The 24,933-nt window shown below is 45.0% G+C and overlaps 1 protein-coding gene across 1 annotated transcript in view; it reads right to left on the reverse strand.

Annotated features, from left to right (window-relative positions):
- Nucleotides 1-1,402: 1,402 nt before the first annotated feature.
- Nucleotides 1,403-24,933, reverse strand: part of LOC124255209 (vacuolar protein sorting-associated protein 13D-like) — a 56,348-nt gene continuing 32,817 nt past the window's right edge. Inside the window, exons 18-20 of the mRNA XM_046689046.1 lie at nt 24,769-24,913; nt 24,044-24,221; nt 1,403-1,476 (exon numbers count right to left, since the gene is read on the reverse strand). Coding sequence (XP_046545002.1) covers nt 1,403-1,476; nt 24,044-24,221; nt 24,769-24,913 — 397 coding nt within the window. The remainder of the gene's footprint in view (nt 1,477-24,043; nt 24,222-24,768; nt 24,914-24,933) is intronic.

Consider the following 24,933-nt stretch of genomic DNA (forward strand, 5'->3'; position numbering starts at 1 on the left):
CCATTGGTGTAAAAGCGAGATGGATAGCGCACCCCTGATCGTCATGCACTTCCTTCACAAGACAACTCAAACACACCAGGTGGCAATAACGCAGTGTTGGAGCAGCAACAAACAGAACCATGCCATTTTACTAGCAGGTAGCTGTTGACGGGGTATGCATATATACACAAGCAAACAGCAAGAAATACAGCGCACGGGCAATATTAAATGCTAATAGCCAAAGCAATTTAATCAACTAACACGCTAACATGTAAAGCAGAATAAGTGCTACGCTATATAGCCTGCGTACTGTATAGAGAATGAGCAAAACAAAGGTGATACGAAACGACCACGATTACGATCTCACTCAATGATGACCTACCGTAATTTTGCTGTAAACAAGAATATTATGGCAAGCCTACTATATAATATGAAAACATTATATAGAAACTCCCAACCATAGAGTAAGCCTAGAGCTAACAATAATAAAGGAAGGGAGAAGAGGTGTGTGGTCCGCCATCTTCTGTCACATGGCAGGAAAACAGACGACCCACCAGCAAAGTTACAACAATTCATGAATGAAAATACCTACATATGAATTCCATCTAACACCCGTGCGTAAATAAAGGAACCATACATACAGTATTTGATTCTTATCACTCATCTTCCTAGGGACAGGGAAAGATTCCTGAGAATGAACACACACACGTCCTTCCTGAGAAACGACAGCATGAAAAGTGAGGTACGAGGTAGACGGTGAGAGTTACCTGCTCTTGGCTGTAGGGGGCTCTGGGGGGCCCTGTAGGGGTGGTCTCACAAGACAAAAACGAGTTTTTTGTTTTGTAAATATTTATTATTAAAATATTGTTACAACTGTCATCAGTTTTTAAAATGGACATGTTAATGCTTATATGTACCCCAAGGAGGACGTCTTCTGAAAAAGAATCTGCACATGTCAATGTAAATCTTGGGTCTCCCACCCACAAAGGATTAGCAGATATACAAATATTGCTACACTACAGTTTATCATGCTACTGTTCCTGTTTTTACACATGCTAGTTGTAGATTGGACCCCCGAGATCAATATAAATAGCACAGGTCATGGTGGTATCTAAATCTTCCGTGGCCTGGCTGTCAACAAAACAGCTGACTAGCGACATTGATTTAGGAAGCGTCATCTAAACACTAGCAGCCTACAGTGATAACTATGTGAAAGACTACGACAGGTATCAAAGAAGCTACATACTTGAAGAAATCAAACTCCAGCGCCTGTCTGCCCAGGGTGATGAACCTCTGCTGGTAGAGCTCCCCATGGGGTGAGTGGTCAGAGAGAGACAGGCTACCCAGCTGACCCCGACAAGACATGTTGAAGTCCCGCTTGCTGATGTGGGAGTGGAGGTTGGTCATGGACACTTGCGCCAGCTCAGTACTCCGGCTTGTTGAGGATCAGGGTGAAGCTCTCCACGGCGAAGTTGATCTCCTGATTAACCACCTCCTCTGGAAAGGGAAGATATGAGGGTGAGGAAAGATTTGAGGCAGGATTTATGCCATTTTGCACTTTTTCACAGTAATTGTGATGATAATGTACTTGCTAATAACTAAACGTGTATGTGTGCGCATGTGTGAGTGTATATGTATGCTTGTGTGTGCATGCATGCGTGCATGTGTGGGTGCATGCAACAAATTCATTTTTGGAAGGGATATTTAGTTCAGTCATGTCATAATACCTCTCCTCAACATCACATTTATAAAATTAACGTGCCGCTATGACACTATACCGCTATGCCATATTTACCTCGTGAAACAGTTTAATGTTAACCGCCTATGATCTCTTTGGTGTTTGTAATAAAGGCTTGTCGGGCTTTTCACCCCTTGTTCTATGTACTTTTTTCGTCCTGCCGCTGATAGTAGACTTACGAGACTTGGACCGAATCTCTTGTTTCATTTTGTTATATTTTGTGAGTTCAGAGAGGATTGAACTAAATTCCTCCTCCGAGATCTTACTGTCAGTGAGTGCCGTGGAAATCACGCTCACTCACTGTGTTCAGCTTTTGCCGGCCAGAACCCTGATCTCATCGTGTTTCAATGCCTTACGATGAAGTCTGCGGGATGCAAACTTAAGCACCAACCCTAACACCCCTGCCACCCCAGCTGTTATTTCAATGCCTAGCACTACGGGGGTAGCCACGATGGTAGCTAACAACCCAACACCTTCCGCTCCCAGCCCCATGCTGGTTGCCATAAGGGCAGTATCAGCCCCGTCCACGATATTGAAAGCTCTATGGTACTTTTTACATAGTGCTTTCCGCGTGTCGCGGTCTTGTTCTAGTTGGTGTTTTACATCACATAACTGTCTCAAGCGGAACCCATCTACGGTTTCCAGGGTCTTCGCTACTTCCTCTACGACTGGGTACAGGCCCATCCTATAATATATATTACAAAAGATATTTTAATTGGGTTTCATTTAACCTTTGGTTAATGTACTTAAAGCTGATATTACTTAGATTAGCGTGCACGTAAAAAAACGGGGTCTTAACTCTACTTCCATTAAGGAGACGAACCCCATCAAGGCTTGCTACAGGTCTGTTTCCCGATACCTTAGTAATACGGCAACGTTTACCATTACACCTGGCTTCCCAAGTTATGATCATATCGGCCATAATGTAAATATGCCTAGGAAACGGGGTATCTCCGAGATAGACGTCTATGATGAATGTGTAGTTTTCCGCGACATTTCTAAAGACCTCTTGGTGATCAAGTAATTTGATCTCTATCTTCACCTTCTCCCTGGAAGTTAACATGTTGCCCGAGTGGTTTGGTATTGGTGTGATATATACATTAGATTCCGGAACTAACGCTCCTACTATAACTATGCCGTTGGGTTCGGGCGAAGCGGCTCCTATAATTATGCGTTGTTCTTAATCTCGGAGATAGTACCATCTTGTCTCAAGGTGATATAAGGTGCGGTGAGGGTTAAGTTGAGTAACCATTCAGGCTCTTTAAAATCTGATAACGACACCCGCCTATACACATTGTCTTTGAAGTGTAGGATGTACAAGGTGTCTTCCTCGCCAGGCTGATTGAATCCCTCCGTATCCCCTAGGTCGTTAAGCGTAGTGTTGGGACGATGACTGGTCATTGCTATAATACTACTACGATATAGTTTCCAACTGGTTTTCTGATAATAGTTCAGGGGTGAACTTCACCCCCATGAAGTGTATGTTGTCAGGTAGGAAGATCTTGGTTAGTGATATCGTGTTTTCCACGATCGCGGTGACACCCTGCAGACTGGTGTTGGAGCGACACCCATCCATGCGTAAACTGTGCAAGCGTGATACTGGTGTCGTTTCACCCACCCGAGTTTGACCCCTTCCACGATCTCGACCTCATTCCCCAATGGTTCCCCTAGGTAGACTTTGATGATCAGTGTTGAGTTAAGCGGTAGACTCTCCAGGATGGTGATCACGCCATGAATTCAGACACCAACTGCAATGTCACGTTTTGCATTCGGTTTACCCGATAGCATGTGGGCTGCCATACTGGCGACTGGGCTGATGACTTCGCACGCTACGTCTCTGAGTTGGGGCGTAAGCCACGAGCAGGGTTCCGTTGATTAGCGACTTTGTTTAGGTGGTTGTCCTTGTTATCCGTGAACGCGTAGGGGGGCCGAGCCTAATATTGAGAAACCAGTCGTCTTTATCTGGTAACAACACCCACTTGTCATCTTCGGTGAAGACGGCAGTATATGGCTTGTTTAATTTTGGGCTGACGGTAGTGCTCTCAACATCGTCTAAGTCGAACAGTTTGCCACCGAGCGATGGGTATATTATCCATTTATCATCCCCGGTGGTGACTAGGGTGTACCGAGTGTTGACTGTCGCTCTTGTGGTATCTACTATATCACCTAGGGCTCCACGGAGAGGGACTTCAAAGCGTTTGTAAATGTTGTTTTCAGTTGCAAAGGCGTACAATTTACCATCTACTCCGGGAGCGTCGAATCATGCGTGTGTCCCGAGTCGGGAGATCCCCACATTGACGCATTTTTCACCCGGGCCCTTTGTAAGCTGGTCATTTTATGTGCAGCGTTAAGCTGAGTATATCCTATATTGCCGGGATTATGATTTATATCTAACACCGATATTATCAGCTCAGGTATGTTGCCCTGAGTCAACCTCTTATACTGCAGCGGTGAAAGCGACTTCGGTTCTACCGTCGTTGTATTTCTCCGTTTTCACCGGTGCGGCTCTCAGTATAGTGGAAGGGTGACCCTTGAATGTTATGCGTTGTGCTCACCTGACCGAGATGAATGTACAGCTCTCGTCACGGTACTAGGTCGGGTAACCGTGCCTGTGGACGGTTGTTGTTGGTTTTATCTCGTCAGGCGGTATACCAGTGTCCTCGCCAATGGCCGGCCGAGCCTCAAGGAGTTTCTTCCGTTGTTGATTAACACCACTGTACCGTTTGAGTCGTTCATCTTGAGTTCGGCTCCCAGGGGGTTTGAAGACCTCGCCGCTAAACTTATGCGAGCACTGCGCTGTAGTAGCGTCAGTTATCTGGCTGCGAGTTCCACTGACGAACAGCTTATTGTTGCTGGCGTTGATGTTAGTCCATTCGCGGTAGGTAGGTGATATCGCAGAGTCGCGACTTCGAGTTGACCCGACATATTATCGATCGCGGCGTGCGTTAGCTGAGCGGCCTCGCCGCTCGTTATTCCTGGAAGTGTTATGTACATGTTAGAGTATATATGCTCATTATATAATAGTTTTAAAATGTATTCCCCTGGAGTGTTTTACCCTAAACTGGGCGTAGATTTCTCACCCCATGAAGATCGCGATCGCTGATGGGATGTATTTCAGCGCCCAGCTTTTAGATGTGTTCAGCCTGTATAAATTTTGGTGACTAAGCGCTAAGGTAGTTCATGCTTGGTTCAACAACCCGATGCAGTTCTGGCAGAATCAACTCAACTTTGCTGTGTGGTGCGCTACAACGGGGTGTGGTGTGACATTGACCGACGACACTCGGCGTGGACGCTGAGTCAGTCTGTGTTCAAGTTCCACGTGTACTACCAGGTCAGGCGTATCCTTAAAGAAATCAGCGTCCAGCTCCCACTGGATGACGCATGGAACCCATTAAACAACAAGTACGATAGAGGCGGGACCTCTGACGTATTTGCAGCAATTCGAACTAAACCCGAAGAGCCGGTTGGCGTTTGCGGGGCGAACCACGGGTTGGGTATCCCCATCGTTCACCAAATGCCCTCGTGGAAGCCAGCAAACTGCTGGTGAAAGATTGGGGATACAAATTAAATTATCATCTCTTCACAACCAACGAGTGGGATGACCGTTACATGGCTTTCAATACCAACAAGGATTACAGAGTCTGGAGGTTTGATCAGGGAGGGGCAGCGGATGACTGGAAAAAGTTTATGTTGGACCGCCCGGAAGGGTTTACTCGTGCGGCACTGAACGCTTAAGCGACTTCGATTGAGCGATGACGTGTGGCGGCGGTGTTGGGTCGCAGGCGCAAACACGTTCCAGTATTATTGGTAAGGGACTGCTTACGGCGGCTCAGAAACAGTTCGTTTGCCAGCGTTGAGGATGCTATCAATGCTCCAGTTGATCTCCGAGTGCCATCAAACGCTACCAAGGCGTGTTGGAATATGCCAGGTCGAAGTCGACTTCGTCTTCGATGTGGGGCTGTACATGGCTCCGAGCGATATGCAACTGAGAGTAAAAAAAGTAGTGGGCTACAACAACAAAATAGTTGTAGCCACGGCGGGCCAAAAGTTGGGCGTCAACCCTGATGTCAACGTCCCCCACGTCCCACCACCCACAACCGGTGAAACGGGTATAGTGGCGCCACCCCCGGAGCCTAGGGCTCAACCAACACACCCACAGCCCCAGCCTGCAGCGCCCAATCAGCAGCACATCGATCGTAAAACAGCCCTGGTGGTTGGTGGGGTAGCTTTGGGGCTCATTTGGTTAAAAATTCCTTAGCCGCTATGTACACCAGACCCGCCCGCGGCGTGATGGCTGCCCACAGGTTTTGACTAAGCCCGTGGCAGTTTTAGCCAAAGCTCAGCAGCCACGACGATGCTACCCAGGATGCGGGTAGGGCCGTGACCTTACCAGCCAGTTTAGCCAGGGCTTCCCCTAGGGATTTCAGGTGTTTTTTTATCCAGTCTTTGACACCACCTGTGGGTGTTGGTGTTGGTGCAGGCGTGGGGGTACCCCCTGTCAATGACACCACCAGGGTTGATATGATGAAGCCCAATGCAGTCAGAATGCTGGCGATGGTGATGCCTTGCTCGGAACAGGATCGAATCCTGTCAGCTAAGCGTGGTGTCTTCATTTAGGACTCGATTGATGGTTTCCGTACTCTACTGATCTGTGATCGGGCTTCCGGTTAGAGGAAGCGGATTCCAACCGAGTCCGTCTCTCGTCTTCCAAGTTTTTATTCTCTCCTCGATCTGACGTTTCATATCACCATCCGCTTCTCGGTGAGTTTTATTTTCTCATGGCGATGTGCTCATCGATTTCGTTAAGTTTCCCCATGTTGTTCACGAGTTCTCCAGCGTACATGTTTCAAGGCTTCGTCTAGGCTGCGCGCAGTTCCCTCAGGGAAATTCGAGACCGGCAAGCAAGTTTGTCATGGTGCGTGGTCAATATTTTCGATACTGTCGGCGTTTCTTTAGCACGTTGGGGTATATCACCTTCATCGCCTTTGGGTCTGGCTGCTTGCAGATCTTGGATGACCTTCGGGGAAGCTTTGACCGTCGCCGCTGTAATGTATGAAGCCTAGTTCATCACGGATCAGCTGGCCCCACCAGAGGCGACTGGTGAGTGTTGACAAAGCATATCGGCTTCCGTCTTTTTATGATATCGACCCCCGGGTGAGCCTTCAATCGCAGCGTGCCCTTCTTATCGACGGTAAACTTGGCATAGTCCCTTCCCAACGGCTTGATGTTGTCTCTATTTTCAACTGTGTTGTAATAATCGTCGACAGCAGGCTGTACAAGTTCAGTACTTAAGGGGGTAGTGAATGAGGTCTCCTGCTCGTCGAATGCCTGGGCACTATCATCCCACATATCATCCATAGGTATGTACTCAGCCATTATTTAGTATTAAAACTTATATATTTCATTTATATAACAATGTACGGTAGAAAACTAGATCCTTTCAGAAGATCAAGAGAGCCTCTAGGGGCCAGAGCTGTGCGCCAGTCGGTGACCATCACCAACAATCCCAGCAAGATAGACCAGAACCAAACGCTGCTGGTTAGATTTCCAAACCTTGGCGAGAATGACCTCATTGTACCAGGCACGGTTCGACTGGCGTTCAACCTCACGTTGACCTCCACCAACGACAAACATGAGCTAGTGCGGAACGTAGGTCGAGCCATCATCAAGAAAACCACCATCAAGATCAGCGGTAACGAGGTGCTGAGCATCGACAACAGCGACGTGTTTCACTGCTACGGGGATCTCTGGGAAAAGCGAGGGAGAACGTGTCAATGGCGTGTACCAGGGTATCAACAAATCGACCGGCCGGTGCGCATTGGGTATGGCTTCACGCCAAGACCAGCTAGACAAGCTATCGGACGGTGAAAAGGCCATCGCTCAAGCGTCACGGGAACCCGGTTCTGCGTGCCGCTTCGACTTCGAGTTGCTCACACGGACACGCCCCGTTTTACCAGGCCGCGCTGGGTGATAGGCTTGAATACGAGCTAACGTTTAATGACTACAGCAAAGTAGTGTAATGCGCCGAACGGCGATGAGGCCAGTTGCGCCATAGACAACATCTCTCTGGAGTTCGACATGGTCACTAGCCCAGAGCTGGCCAGGCAGGTTCGAAGCCAGTACTCTGGGAAGATGGCCATCCACCAATACGATCGCATACTGAGGCATAGATCAGTCGTGCGAGATAAGAGCGACACTGTGTGGAATATCAACCTGAACGCGTGGGCGCGATCGATGAAAGGTATCCTGGTCGTCCCAGTGGAGGATTACGAGCCGTTTCGGAGGGACAGCGAGAAGTTTTTCAACCCCGAGATTGAAAAGGTGGAAGTGACCATAGAGGGCGTGCCCAACCAGCTGTTCAGTCATGGTATGAGGGCATACCAGCAGTGGGATGAGATAAAAAAGCTACCGGCCATCAAACAACACCCATACATAACCAAGGACCTGGACCTATCCTCCGTGCAGATCGGTGAATACCTGACCACGAAGTACGCGCTGTGGTTGGACATGCGATCCACGGATGACGATAAACTGCACGGTAGCGGTCGCCGTATAGACAACGGCAGCGAGGGGATAACAATCCAGATTACCAAGACGGCTCAACCCGCGGGCAAGTTGAAATTATATCTGTACGTGATTATGGACGCGCAACTTAATATAGACAATGGGAGATTCGTGCAAGCCATCTACTGATGGCGGTAAGCCATTACCTACTGATTTACCCCGCGACCCACACTGCGCCATAGTGTGTGGGCAGACTGGCTGTGGGAAGACCGTTTTCGTGTTGGATATGTTGGAGGGGTACTACAGGGATGTGTTTGATAACATCGTTATCATGTGCCCTACTCTGAGCATGAATAAACGCGTACGCGGAAAGACCTTGGGTGATGACGGACCGGACGCATTACACAGAGTCGATCCGGGACCACGTCTGCAGGACTGGTTGAAAGCTTACCATATGAAATTTAAAGGGGAGTCGACACTGTTCATACTGGGTGACTGCAGCGCTAATCGTGAGATAACAAAAAAGAGAGACATGCTATCGTACCTGGCCTTCTCTGGCCGGCACGCAAATCACAGCGTCTGGGTGCTAACGCAGAAGTTCAACTCGGTGTTGAAAGACCTCAGGGAGCAGACGCGATGGGTGGCCTTATTTCACTGCAAGGACAGGGATTCGTTCGAAGAGTGTTTGAGAGAGAACGATGTGATGAGCAAATTAGAACGGGAACGGGTGAAGAAACAGCTCGCTGAAACTAAACACGCTAAGCTCGTGCTCAAGACCGACCAACCCGTGGCCTATAGGGTGTTTTAGCTTAGCAATGCTTAGCAATGCTTAGCAAAGCTTAGTAAATGCTTAGCAAAGCTTAGCAAATGCTTAGTATAAATACTTAGCATTTAGTTATAGCTATGGTATTTGAAGTGTTTGTCGTGTGCAACTTAACCTTCATTTCTCTGTGTTTCGCCTATATCGTATATTATATAGTTAAAACTAAATCTTACTTGTTACATTATAAGATAGAGTGTGATGAACTGCTCGAACAACTGTTGGTGCCAGTGGACGATGATAAGCAAGAGAAACTGGTGGCGTTGGCTGTTGGCGGCAAAGCCAAACATTACTTTGGAGACTACACTCCCGATAAAATTCACAAAATGTCAGCTGAAGAAATCGATAAACTGTACGCTAGATACGAGACCCGTCTCGAGCAGAGATGACAAAGACAACAGGATCGGCTATGACCCAGATATACACTGGTATTGCGTCATACTTCCTTCCCATTCCCCAGGAACGCCGACTTTACCTGTGGGAAGACCTTGAGAAAGACCCATTTATCGAACACGCCTTGAGCTCTATTAGCTGCGAGCTGTACCACAAATACGGTATGTTGTTAGCTCCGGTTACGGGCGATTATCACGGCAAAGCATTGTCAATTTGAGAGGAAAATAATAATAATAGTATAGATGGATGCTGCACAGGAGACACCACACCTGGAGGAAACCTCCAGGGGGGAGACCCCCAAGGAGGCGACCCCTTCAGAGGCGATCCCACCCCCCAAGGAGGTGAACCCAAGGTTGGGGGAGACAGTAACCAGGCAGAAGAATCCTAAGAGAGTAGCTGCCGGTAAAAAACGGTGGTGTAACCAACATAAAATTATCACGGTGACTCACCCGACCCGACTCTTGTTGGCTGTAGGCGTAACTGCTGCCGTGGTTATCTCGTGGTTATATACACGACACAGGGATCCCAAGGATTCCGGGGAGGGAAACCCACACAGGAATCCCAAGGATTCCGGGGAGGGAAACCCTCACCCACAATTAGAGGTCAACCCACATATCATGTTATAATTTAATATTTTTATATCATATACATAATGTCTGAGGGGAAAACGTTCGTCAATGACGCATACCACGCCACAGTGGTCGCCAGTCTAGCCGTGAGGATCGCGCTCGGTTGACCAAAATGGTGCTTAAACAACCAACTATCAAGCTAGATTTCAACCTGCAGGATATGGGTATGCTTATAATGAACCTTGGTATGGCGATGGCCACAAAGGACATCCTAGTAAAACAAGGGATACTACCTGAAAATATTATGAAGTAAATATAGGATGGCTACGATTGCCATGATGGTTGGTGGGGCGTTAGTAAATGCCCTAGCATTTTCCGAGTAATTTCCTCTTCTCGAAATTACGAGAGTCACACGCGGGCTGAAATACAGGAAGAAAGAAAGCGGCATAATCTCGCTATTGAGAAATTACAGGCCGCACAATCTGATGCACGCTAAAAAGCGCCTCCAGAGGATCGATTACATTAACGAACAACTCAGGCGTGAAAACCATGCCGTTCAAACATTCCACGATGTCGACGCGGCGGAGAGAATAATTCTTATTAACAGGTAAATGGCTGCAACCCCTCAATAAACCCACACTTCGCTCAGTACTACCACGCCATCCAAGGGGCAAATGGACCGTGAACTGGTATTCATAGCTGGGTATAGCAGCGACTGCGTTGGTTGCGAAACAATTAGACTAAGTACTCATATAAGTATGCTAAACATGAGACCTGCTCCATACCGATGCGAATACATACTTATGGGGAAGAAAGAAGCCTGTGGTAGGAAATGCAGGACTAGGGGTACTGTTGGTTCCACATGGGAAGCCCTAACTACGCATGTTCTGTGTGTGGTATAGGGGTTAAAGGGCACTACTGCTTATGTAAAGCTCACGGGGCGAACGTAGTCAGACATCACCTCATCTACGAGAATAAAAAGGCCTACATAAAAGAGCGTGGCGACTTCTCAAGATAGACCCCAATTAGAGCCTGTGCACACTTAGGTATAGCTATGTTTGTGGAAATTGGCCTCGAATCTCTGGTTAAAACATACTCAAAGATGAACTGAATGACTGGGGACGCTTCAGATTTCAGGTCATATTGGAAGTGGCATGGATTAAGGAGGGTGTTAAGTATACTCGCGCCCTTCACATGTGGGGGATATCACGACTCAATACCAGATAAATTGTTTTACAAGTATACAGGAATACATGTACAACTTCAAGGAACACTATATCCAACAGTGTAAGTACTGGATTGAAACGGCCCATCTAGTTATTTTATGAGCCTCACTATATTTTTATCCGTTACCTCACTTTACTGTGGTCCAATTAGAGATTGATCTTCTTAGGTGTGTACGCAATTATGACTACGGTTAGTGAACTCAAAGCGAATCGCCAGGCAGAGAATGTCGGGTATTCTCGAATGAGGGAAGCCAGCCTTGTTGAGATTAGTAGGTTTAGAAGCCCTCCCACGGTAAAACAATTAAAGTCCAGGCAAAACAGCTTGGGCTCCACGGATTATTCAAACCTGGGGAGAGCGGGTTAATCGCATTGTTATCACATGCCCCGTAGCAAAACCTCCCACTGTAAAACAATTAAAAGCCGAGGGCACGTGATTTGGGGTTAGGGGATATTCCCGTATGAGGAAACCACAGCTTGTAGAACTATTACGTCAGAATAGAGCTATTGACCTACAGTTCAGATGCGCACTGAGAAGCTGTAGGTAATTATTTAAGAGGCTGGCGCATGCATGTTGATAGGAACATAGATATTATAGATATGAAGCCTCTGATAGTTGATAAAATAAACCAGGAACTAAACAGTCTAGGAAGTATCAAATTTCAGATCACAGTTAAAATGTATTTCGATAAGCAGGCAGGGGAGGGTCACTGATACGTTCAGCCTTACTCCGAGGTAGGCAAGAGGTCGTGACCCATATAGAGACCATAGACGCATCAATCGATACCAGTTTTCAGCAGATAACGAGAATACCTAGAGCGCTACACACACTTGGGGTCTGGGTGGACTGTAGATAAAATCGATAATGTCTATCTAGACATAGCTAACTTCACGATGCCATTCAGAGGCGGGTCATACCTAGACTTGCCTCCCTACTATAGGAAAAACATGCCATGGTCAACGCCAAGAAGAATAGAGGAGACGATTGCCTGAGGGTAGCTATCAGGTCAGCCTTGTTTCCAGCTGACACTCATTCAGACAGGCTTTCTAGCTATCCCCAAGACGATGGGCTCAACTGGGATGGTATAGATGAACCCACCCCCATATCCCAGATAACTAAAATAGAAAAACAGAATAATCTAGCTATAAATGTCTTTGGGCACGAAGGTAACACAACAATAGTACACAGAGTCAGCCCGTTGGGGAAACCCCACCGCGTTATCAATATATTCATGATCCAGCGAGGTGACAAGTACCACTACAGCATGGATAAAACACTTTAGCAGGCTGTTGTATGACCAATCGGCACACAGAGAAAAGACCCACTTCTGCGAACGGTGCCTACATGGCTTCACACGAGCTGATTTATTAGAATCCCACCGGGAGGATTGCCAAGGTGTGGGGCAGACGGCTAAATGAGTCGACATGCCTAAGGAAGGTGATAATATCCTAAAATTCGGTAACCACAAGAACCAAATGTCTGTGCCTTATATCATATACGCCGACTTTGAAGCCTTGGTCAAACCTGTTACAGGCGGGGTTGTTGGGGATATCCCCAATGCTCTACCCACAGGCGGGGTTGTTGGGGGTACCCCAACCACACTCAAAACACAGGAGCATGAAGCCTGTGGGTTTGGATACGTGGTCGTCCGATGTGATGGGGAAACGAAAGCTCCGGTAGTGTATAGGGGGCCCGACGCGGCTGAAAGGTTTCTTAAGTGTTTGCAGGAGGAAGAAAAATTATTAGGAACGCGCACTGTATAGAGTTGGCTCCCATGCGTATGACCAAAGCCGACCGGCTAGCTCACGCCTGTAGCACTAACTGCCATGTGTGTGACTCACCACTGAATGGGGATTCGTGAGAGATCACTGTCCGCGTAACCGGTAAGTATAGAGCCGCTCACAGCGCGTGTAACCTTAAGCTTAGAATCAACCCTAAGACAATAAACATTCCGTTGTCTTTCACAACTTGAGAGGGTATGACTTACACTTGATCATGCAGGCCATCGCGAAAATCGATGGTAATATAGCGTGCATCCCCAACAACATGGAGAGATACATCTCCTTCAGCTTAAACGGCCTTAGGTTCATCGACTCGATTCAATTCCTACTGTCGTCACTTTCGACAGTCTGGTCAAAACCAATGATACCTTCCCTATTACCCGATCGATACACAGACGCCGAGACTAGACCCCTGCTTATGAGGAAGGGTGTGTACCCCTATGAGTACATGGATAGTTGGCCAAAGTTCGCGAGACCAGACTACCCCCATCAGAGAATTTTACAGCAATCTGACAGACTTCGGCAATATCCCAAGGCGATTACTCGCCGCGATTAACGTATGGAATAAACTGGGTTGTAGGAATCTGGGTGACTATCACGACCTGTACTTGAGGACAGATGTACTGCTGTTAGCCGGCGTGTTTGAGACGTTTAGGCGGACATGTTTCAAGCAGTATAAACTTCGACCCGCATGGTATTACACCAGCCCAGGTCTGTCGTGGGATGCCTTGCTTAAAAGACCGGAGTTAAGTTGGAATTACTCACAGATTACGACATGCACCTATTCATTGAGAAAGGCTTGCGGCGGGATCTCCATGGCAACAAACGATACAGCGAAAGCAAATAATCAATATTGAAGGGCTACGACCGAGCAAGCCAACCAATCACATTCTCTACCTAGGCGCCAACAACCTGTACGGCTGGGCCATGAGCCAGTATCTACCCACAGGGGGATTCGAATGGGTGCCACAGGAGGTCGATGTTATGAGCATCGCACCAGATTCGAATAAAGGTTATATCCTCGAAGTTGACTTGGAATACCCCAAGGCATTACACACATCACACAACAGCTACCCCCTGGCCCCCGAACGTATGAGGGTTAACCCAGACTGGATGTCTGAGTACCAACATAACTTATTAGGTGGGCGGGTGGCAGGCGTTGAAAACTTCGTGCCCAACTTAATGAATAAGACCAAGTACATCGTTCACTATCGCAACCTACAGCTGTACCTGTCGTTGGGTATGAGGCTGACCAAAATACACAGGGTGCTCATGTTCGACCAGAGCCCATGGATGGAACCCTACATCAGAATGAACACAGACCTCCGAAAGCTTGCAACCAGTGACTTTGAGAAAAACCTCTACAAGCTCATGAACAACTCAGTGTTTGGTAAGACTATGGAGAACCTGAGGAAACGCATGACCGTGAAGCTGGTTCGGTCGAATGAGGAAGACAAGCTCAGGAGACTGATAGCCAGTCCGGCATTCAACCGTAGCAAAATATTCACCGATGACCTAGTTGCCCTACACATGAAGAAAAGCCACATAAAATTCAACCGGCCTGTTTACGTGGGGATGAGCATCCTCGATTTATCCAAACACCTGATGTACGACTTTTACTACAACGAGCTTAAGAAACAGTACAACGACAGGTGTGAAGTGCTGTACACTGACACGGATTCCCTGCTGATGGAGATTCGAACCGAGGACGTGTACGAGGACATGAAAAAACACCTCGATTTGTATGACACTAGCGACTACCCCAAGGCCCATGCCATATACAGTACGGTAAATAAAAAGGTCCTGGGTAAGATGAAGGACGAGTGTGCCGGGCACGCCCATAGCCGAGTACATAGGTTTGAGGCCTAAGATGTATTCCATACTGAAGGCCGACAATGGTGAGATCCGGAAGGCTAAGGGTGTTAAGAAGTATGTGGTTAAACAACACATCAAACACGCCAGATTCAAGGAAGCCCTGTTCAAGACCCGTACATTTAGGCATAAAATGAACACACTTAGAAGTGATGGCCATAGGATATACGGACTGACAATAAACAAGACGTCCCTGTAAGCCTATGGACACTAAGCGTTGGATAGCTATTGATGGGATCAACACGTGCAGCGTCACGGGCATGAGAAAATTGAACCAAGAGCGGAACCAGAGAAAGTTTGAGGCTATTTACTATAGCCCGCGTGGGTACTGGAAAGGAGCTAAGCTGTAGATAAGCTGGCTAAAATAGCGAGTACCCCGGAGGAGGCCAAAGCGTGGCGAAAAAACAAGCCCTGTGGCAGATCTATTTACGGCACCACGCTTCACGTGCCTAGAAGGAAGTTTGGAATTAACATACCCAATAGCGTTCACCAGGCAGACCTACTGTTCCTACCCGACAAGAGGTACAAGTATGCCTTAACCGTAGTGGACGTAGCCAGTCGCTACAAGGAAGCGAACCCTTGACCGCGAAAGATTATTGCCCAGGTAGCCAGAGGATTGAGCATATACAAGCGCCAGTCCGCTGACATGGCCAACAGAGCTGCAAGTTGACCCCGGCGGGGAGTTCATGGGTGGCGATGTCACAACTGCTAGCCAAACCACGATACAAAGGTCAGGCGTGGCACGGCTGGAGCCCATCGCAGCCAAGCCATAGTTGAGAGATTTAATAGGACTCTGGCTGAGCGCTTATTCGGCCATCAGTATGCGAGGGAGATGGCAACCCCGGGAAAACGATCGACTGAATGGGTATCACGGCTCCCTAAGGTGGTGTCGGCAATCAACCATGAAACCACCCGGCTCACTGATAAGAAACCGGCAGACGCTATCAAACTAAAATCAATAGTGGCAGAGTCGGCTGCTCCATTGCGTGGGAAAGAGAAACAGATACCAGATAGGGCCCTAGTAAGGTATCTATACCAGCCGGGGGAACACGAGGGTGATAGCCGTAAGCGAGCCACCGGTCAGTCAAAACTTACAACATAAATAAAGTTGACATGAAAGCCGACGAGCCTAACTTGTACTACTTGAGGGATGGGCCAGGTAGAGGGTTTGTAAGAGCGGAATTATTGTACGGCACAGTGTTACCTCCGGTCAACACGGCATAGCGGTGCCCCAGGATACCAACACACTCCAGCCATGCCCCCGGCGCGGCTAGGAGGTGCGTTCGCATCCCGCTATCGTCCCAAACTTTTTCATAGTAGGGGTAATGGTAGCAAGAGCTAAGGGTCCGACCAAAGCCTTACTTGTGAAATAAGGCTTTGCAGAGGCTTTGGTTGGAACTGGTCCAGAACCCCCATTGTATATACTACTAGTACTCACCATAAGTTATCTTTCCCCTCGTAAGCGCGGGAACGAGGGCGCCACCTCTCACCATGTGCCTCACTCTCTCCTTTTATAGCGAGCCCAACACTTGAATTTACAGGGAAATCCAAAGTGTTATGTGGGGAGGACGGGAGGGCTTACCTCATGAGTCAGGATAAGTATAAAATATCAATTTTACTCAGAAAATTACATATTTTTCCTTATCCTGACTCATGCTTTTTTGCTTGTAGAATCCGACGGCTATGGAGGTGGGAATATATAATACTTTAGATTTGGATAATTAGTGATTTGAATTGTAATGACTGTAATAACCCCATGGGAACTTCATAAAGGCACTGAACTGATGAATTCCTGCTGCTAACTTATCAGCTGCCATATATGGGTTATTACAATATAACTATTACAATATACTTATTATGATAAAGTATATACAACATTAGTACAAAGCTTAAGACTAGTAGACTTAAGTTGTTAATGTGATAGCATAAACTCCTTGAGTTTATAGTTAATATACTTTTATGAAGTAACCAAAGTACTAAGCTTAAGATATGCATAAACTTAAGCTATATGAGTATAGTACTGAGCTTAAGATATAATTTAACTTAAGCTATATAATAGCAAAAACTCCGTAGAGTTTGTTAGCTAATATATATATAAATTGTGACCATATTACTGAGCTTAAGATATGATTAAACTTAAGCTAAATATATAATAGCAAAAACTCCTTAGAGTTTATTAGCTAATATACTTTTATGAAGTAAACATAGTACTAAGCTTAAGATATGAATAAAACTTAAGCTACATATATAATAGCAAAACTCCGTAGAGTTTGTTAGCTAGTATATTTTTATGATATGAGTATAGTACTGTGCTTAAGATATAATTTAACTTAAGCTACATAAATAATAGCAAAACCTCCGTAGAGTTTGTTAGCTAATACATTTTATAATGTAACCATAATACTGAGCTTAAGATATGATGACACTTAAGCTAAATATATAATAGCAAAAAACTCCTTAGAGTTTGTTACCTAATATACTTTTATGATATAAACATAGTACTGAGCTTAAGATATGAATAAACTTAAGCTACATATATAATAGCAAAAACTCCGTAGAGTTTGTTAGCTAATATATTTTTATGATATGAGTATAGTACTGTGCTTAAAGGTCACATAAACCCTAGGGGGTACAAATACATAAATCACTGACTGGCATCGTTATAAATGAAACCCCGTCATTAAAACTACTCATTTCGACCTTTAATTGACTTAAATCGACCTTTTTGACAACAGTGCACAATTCTAACCCGCGAACGAAATTTCAACCAATCAGAGCGGCGCGCCTCTGTGACGTCATATGAGGAATAGCTTTGAGGGACGATGCAGAATTCATCTACATTTTAGGGGTTAAATTAACTTGTTTACAGGCTTGTATAAACCTGAAATCGTGACAATTGTTGTGGAAAATTAAAGCTGTATGTTCTCACAATCTACTGTCATTTAATTTTGTCTCCTGCTTTGCCTAGTTTCCGAGTTACAACTTGTTTTCATAGAAGATTCTGTCAAAATCGATTGGTGTCGTTAGGCCCTATTTGTATAATAACTGATCCAAATTGATCCCATTTCTGTGTTTTTTTACCTCGATAATTAATCATGTCATGTAAAAATCTGTTTGTATTCTCAAAACAGTGTCGGCCCATAAGTTTTCACATGCAATACAGCAATTAATACTCCCTTGTTGTAACCCGTGTTAGGTGGTATAAACCTACACGTTATTTGTCATCATTCACTTGATGGTCAGTTAATGAATTTATAACAGGTATAATTAGTGGTAACACACTTAGATTACCCGACAAAGGTTCCCATTTGGCATTTCTTGTGTCTGGAGTAAATATTCAACATTATAAACATCGATCAAAGGATTAACCGATAACACGCTGATTGATTAATTACTTTTATCTTACACAGCGGAATTGTCAAAAGGTAGTGTTTATGTATGTAGATTTACTAATCTATACTGAATACACTCTGTCGTCGTCGGGTGTCTGCGTAAAACAACGTCCTTCTTTCAAAGGATTAACCGGCAATACATTGATTGATTGCCCATTATTGGCTAACTAAATTACTGTTTTTAAAGAAAGGCGGACATTATGCAATTAGTTGCCAGGTGTGCTATCTTGGGTGACCAATGAGACTATACACCAATACCTGAAAAGATTTATCACTTTTTCGTATATTAAACTGTTAAAAGACACATCATTTGGAACAGTTTTGTGGATATTGATGGATACATTCCTCGAACAAGGTAATGGCCTGATATTGTTCCTATAACTTTAATCTGTTTTAATTTTAATATTTGCATTTTGTTTGTATTCATTTGTCGTAGCATTCAACAGAATCATTGTTTTCGCCGTGAAGTGTAATGAGACAGACAACATGCACTAGGGTGTGTGTGCGAATTATGATTCACATTGGCAAACTATAAAATGTCTAGATATTACAGTTCTGTTATAAAATCACTATAAGTATCAGCAGATCGTCTGCTTTTTATTTAGTTTCAAAATGCATACAAGTATGATAATAAACTAATTAGGATTATAAGACCAAATATACAGACGCACATTGACTAGTATCTACATACTGGTGATGGACATTAACCATGGGAATGTAGAAGGAATTTGTCGCGCAGTATTGTGACTTCGACCCCCACCTCGCTTCCGTGGAAGAAATCGTTATGTTATAAGTTGTGTCATGCAAAATCTGTTTGGTTATGATTCCAATACATATTTAACAACGAGTAGAAAGTAGTCTTGATTTTCTAACTTGATGAAAACAAACTATAATCTCATTAATTCTAACAGATTTTTTTATTTTTAAAAATGGCGGCGCCCTGTCGGGAACATCCGCCAGTCTGAGGATAAATGGTATTTTAGGTTTGTTTTCACCGAGTTACAAAATCAAAACTACTTTCTACTGGTAGTAAAATATGTATTTTATTGATGGCCAATAGGATTTTGCATGACATAGCGTATATCATAACAATTTCTCTCGTGGCAGCGAGGTGGGTGTCAATATAATACTACTTACAATATTATTGTTACTTCGACCACAACCTCACTTCCGAGGAAGAAATCGTTATGTTACAAGTTGTGTCATAGAAAATTTTTATGGTCATCAATCATATGCATATTTTACTAGAATTAGTAAGTAGTTTTGATTCTTTAACTTCCGTGAAGCGATCTGAACACAAGTAAGATATCGTTTCAGGCTTCCACAACGCTCGCTTCGCACTCACAAACATAACCCATTTAGCACAAACTGCGGGGTCCTGTGGAAATCTGTGCATGGGGACACCATCGCCCGACCCCTAGGAGCAATTGACGACAAAGCAACGATTCGGCATGTCGTCGTTGATGTCGAGAAATCATCAAAATGATGAGCGTGCTTCACATTTTCTATACAACTAACTGAAAATCGTTCCTCATATGACGTCACTGCAGTGCTCTGGCGACAGAGTTACGTAACCTGTCTGTGGTTTCGTTGGCGGGCGAGAGGGAGGCAGGCGACTTTTTGGCCACTTTTAATCGCTCGGTATTAATTAACCACAAGTTTTTAAAGAATAAATTTGGTGTTCCGCATAAGACTAACCACAAATCTTTCATATGTAATGGTTAAAAGAGTAATAAAAAACAAAGTTTAGTGGTTCTTTAAGATATAATTAACTTAAGCTACATATATAATAGCAGAAACTCCGTAGAGTTTGTTAGCTAATACATTTATAATGTAACCATAGTACTGAGCTTAAGATATGATTAACTTAAGCTAAATATATAATAGCAAACTCCGTAGAGTTGTTAGCTAATATATTGTATGATATAATAACCATAGTACTGAGCTTAAGATAATAAAAGAACTTAAGCAAAATATATATAGCATGTAGCTATTTAGTACTGTTATAAGATAAGTAGAAATCTGTAAGATTGACTTATCTTCTCCGAGGAACTGTCAACTGTTGTGCGAGGACCATGGGACCAAAATGGTGGATACCTGAGACGTCCTCTGTGGTGATATCTCTCAGATAGTGGTTGGCAAACACCATATCGGATCTCCAGAAACAACCCTCCATTATGGTATTCCAAGAGCAGTTGCCGTGTAGAGCAAGTGTAGATGTTAGCGTTCTAATATCATGAGGATTAGAAGCTCTTGGAGGGTCGAGTCCTGCAGTCTTGTAGGCACGTAGTATGACAGTTCTGATCCAAATGGAGATAGTAGTACGTGAGACTTCAGTCTGCGTAGCTGTTGATAGAGGAAATTAATCTCTTGAATTTTTCCCTCCTCTGTTTGGATCGGTGGAGATATATTTTCAGTGCTCTTACTGGCCATAGTGATAGATCCATCGTATCATGAGGTCCAAGTATATCATCAAAGCGTGTTCTCTCGTAATCCAATGCGTGAATCTCTGACATCCTGGCAGCCGTAGCTAGAGATAACAGGAACGAGGTTATCTGAGTCAGAGATTCAACGATGTAGATTCTAACGGTTCATAAGCCTCACTTGTGAGGTGTTGGAGCACTACATTCAGATCCCAAGCTGGAGCGTGAACCTTCCGTTTTTAATCCTCCAATCGGAATGCTCGTAGCAAGGCGAGTAACTCTGGGGTTTGATTAACTTGACGCCCGTTCTCATAGTTATGACAGAGCTTATTGCTGCAAGATAGGTGGACAAAGCTGAGCCTTTTAAATTCTTAGTCTGACGTAGATAACATAAGTAGTCAGCCACTTGACGATGAGTAGCATATCTAGCTGTAAATCCTTCTTTGCAGCATAATTGACAAAACTGTGACATTTGTCATCGTATAAGTTGCGAGTTGAGTTACGCAGTGCAAGCTTGACTGCTTTTGCCGCTCTGGCTGAATAACCTCTTATTCAGACACGCCTTGATACAATCCATACGTGAAGTTGGAATATTTCTGGCTTTCCGTGCGCTTGTTTGGTGTGCGGATGTATTAACAGATTCGAGCACTCTGGAAGATGTAGTATTGGTTGTCCGATTCCTTGAATAAGAGTTGGAAACCACGTTCTCGCTGGTCAGTAGAGCGCGACCAAATTCAGATGGAGGTTCTGCGTTTGACTGATTTTGAGAAGGCTTGTGGGATTAACGCTGGTGGCGGAAAGCGTATGCGTTGAGTCCTTCCCATGATATGCTTAGTGCGTCCGTTGCCCATGCTAGTGGGTCTGGGACTGGCGACAGAATGTTGTTTGTTGAATCGAGTGGTAAATAGGTCTATTAGTAGAGTTCCTATTTCCTTGATAATTTGAGTGAATATCTCTGTATGGAGCATCCATTCTGTCGGCGATGGTAGGTGTGGCCCAGAGAGAGCGTCTGCTATTACATTCTTTGCTCCTAGAATGTGACATGCTCTGACATGTATGTTGAGATTGTCGATTAAATCGAACAATTGAAAACATAGAGTCAATAGGTTCGGGACCTGGTTGAGCTTAGTTTGTTCACATAAAACGCCACTGTCGAATTGTCTGTGTGAATCATCAACTGAGCATTCTGTAGTAAGTTGCTCCAGTGCATTATGGCGTTATCACTGCTTGCATCTCTAGCAGATTTATGTGTAATTTGCTCTCTTGATTGCTCCATAGCCCTGATGCCGTCCTGTTGGCGAGATGGGCTCCCCAACCTTGTAGTGACACGTCTACGTAGTGATGTGTTTTCGTTTCCGGCTCTATTAAAGAGACGCCTACACAAACATTCAATCTCTTGGTCCACCATAGTAGGTGAGGTTTAACGTGATCCGGTAAACTGAACGGTAGAGAGTCGTCGAGATGCGAATTGATGATGACTTGTAACGGACGTAATTGTAGTCTGCCTCTGACTGTCATGTCTTGAGCTGAAGTGAGTAATTCCTGTGGGATTGACTGTTGGATCTTGATCCATCAGTCCTCCGGTACAATTATACGATTCTGCGCCGTTACAAATCAAATACCTAGAAATTGCAGATCTTGCGTAGGTTCTAGGTCCAACTTAAGTAGATTTACTAACCATCCTAGTTGTGTTAGTAGCTAGATGATGAAATTCAACTGTAGTCTGAGACGCTGTGGATTTGGATCCACTTGTATCCCGTCGTCGAGGTAAACTCGCTGCGAAGTCCTTGACGATGTAGGTGCACAACCAGGGGTGACTGCCATCGTTGAACTTTATGTAAAAATCGCCTGACTGCCGTGCCCTCGTCCTTACTTGACAGGGGAGGTCTCTAACCTCATGAAGTCAGCCCAATCATGAAGGTTCAGATTAACTGGACTGTATGGAGGCTTTGCTCGTTCACTGATATGTTGTTGTCACTTGCAACCTATGTCTTGAACTGTGAACTATGATCGACCTCTGCATAGGGCGTTGTCCATCGCGGTCCAATCAGAACAAGGCATTTTGATTCTGTAGTGTACCCGCTCTGTGATGTCACCGGTGTAGCCGGAAAAGGAACCTTGTATAATTTAGTGCCGTCGTTGATATTAGATCAATCGTCGGTCTTGTCCGTAGCTTCCCGAAGTTACACGAGTGACGACGTGTTTCGAGGGTTAATGGTAAATGCGCGAATCTTTCGGCGCGAATTACCTCGCCCTGGTTTACCAGGTCGTCTGGGACGGTCTGCACTGGCGTTGAGGGTGTCCTCTCTGTGATAGTGACAGGACCCTCAGTTATAATCTCAGGCGTCAGCGTAGGCATCTCTGGTAGTCTTGAAGATAATGCCGACTTCCTTACATATAGGCTGAATAAAACTCACAAGTTGTCAGCTAGTAGACTGCATACATCAATGTAGCGTCATAATTGTAGAATTAAAGCTGAACTTGTTGTACATATTTCTTCTCAGGCAATCGTTGACGATCATCTGTTTTACTCGCTGTAACAATGCTGCTGCTCAATTCCATTATTGAATTGTCTGCAGATCTGCGTAATGGTCATGCATGTAGATAATCGTATCGTAGTCCGGGATTGCATACTTAGCAATATATACGGAAACGGTGATTCCTGTGAAGATCTGCGAAACGTCGGTGATGCCCTTGATGTAGGTAGTCGGCCTGAAGATCCTTAATTAGGCTCTTCATATGTAAATAGTACTTCGCGTAACTATATAACATTCTGTTTTGTAAATAGCCTGTGCAAATGCCTTCGTGTAGGCTTGAAGACGGCATGTGGCATACAGTTGATAGACAAGTACTGCAATGTCTCTGCTTCGCTGGATACTTGTGTGTAAATCGGCGAGGGGATCGACGTGGTGAATAACCCGACGAACTGTGCAGGGTGACCTGTAGTTTCGCTAAGGTCCGAATGAATCCCTCGACAACTAAAAGACGAAGATGAATATAAATAAAGGATATAGTGTGTAGGGAGACACAGGCGCTCTCACGTCCTGCTCACTGGGCGAACAAGGAGAGAGTGAGGCACATGGTGAGAGGTGGCGCCCTCGTTCCCGCGCTTACGAGGGGAAAGATAACTCATGGTGAGTACTAATTAGTGATTTTACATTGAAGGGAACTTCAATTGGGAGATACAAGTGTTCCACTGTGTTCGCAAGAAGAAGGAGACAAGCAAAAAAGCATGAGTCAGGATAAGGAAAAATTATCAAGTTTAGAGGACATCAATTTTTTTCTATTACATTTTTAATGTCTCAAATCTCTTAGACCATTAGAGTCTCGGATTCTGCTAGAGATTACCTGTCTCAGGTGTGTTGAGGGTGCTGTCCCCTTCTGATGTGGGGTCAAGGAAGGAAGTGTCGGACTCGGTGTCATGGACCTTGGCCCCATCCCCAGGAAGTCCGAGGAGGACCACCCATGTCTGCAGGTTGAAAGTCATCTCCAGGCAGCTGAAGTTGACATCAATGAAGCGGTTTGTCTGGTCCAGGAAATAATTGTCAAGTCATTAAAAGAGTTATGAAATAGGGAAGGTCTGATCTGAAATATTCCATGCTTCACAGATGAGTAGGGTATTACGCTGCTATATTCATGATAAATGTCTTGACACTGTACCTGTGGAAATCAAGCGTGGGTCTTTGACAAATGAACACTACAACTGGTTTCCCCTTCCCCTGTATTTAGCATCAGACAACAGCAAAGAGCATCAATATACAAACATCAGCCAAGGGGAAGAGGTATGACAGGAACCCACATTATTTGCATAATTATTTTTTGTGAAATGAGCCAAACAACTGCTGTAATTTTGAACATGTGAGTAACTATTTCAGTTATATCACGGTGAGTCAGCTTGATGTGGGACAAAAGCCCAATGTTATGCAGGTAATGGAACAGGATTTGAAACTACAACTCATAACTATCAGATATGCCCAAGGGACACAACTCTGCAAAGTGAATTCATCTTTGGCAGTTGAATGAAAATACTTGAAAATGTGAGAACTGAAATCCTGCATATCATGCACGTATACCTTGTCATATTTTGTTGTATAGTCTGGGGACTTCTTGTCAACAAGCACCACATCAATGTGGACAAGATCCTCTATTGGCAGTTCCTCGGGGTTGAGGATGTCATTGAGGGTTGGGGATGGAGGCGGGGTCTGGGGGAACATCTCCCTGAAACAGTAGGTTATCAT

This window comes from Haliotis rubra, unplaced genomic scaffold (assembly GCF_003918875.1).
Source record: "Haliotis rubra isolate DU_JTF1 unplaced genomic scaffold, ASM391887v1 Scf598, whole genome shotgun sequence".
Classification (NCBI taxonomy): Eukaryota; Metazoa; Mollusca; class Gastropoda; order Lepetellida; family Haliotidae; genus Haliotis; species Haliotis rubra.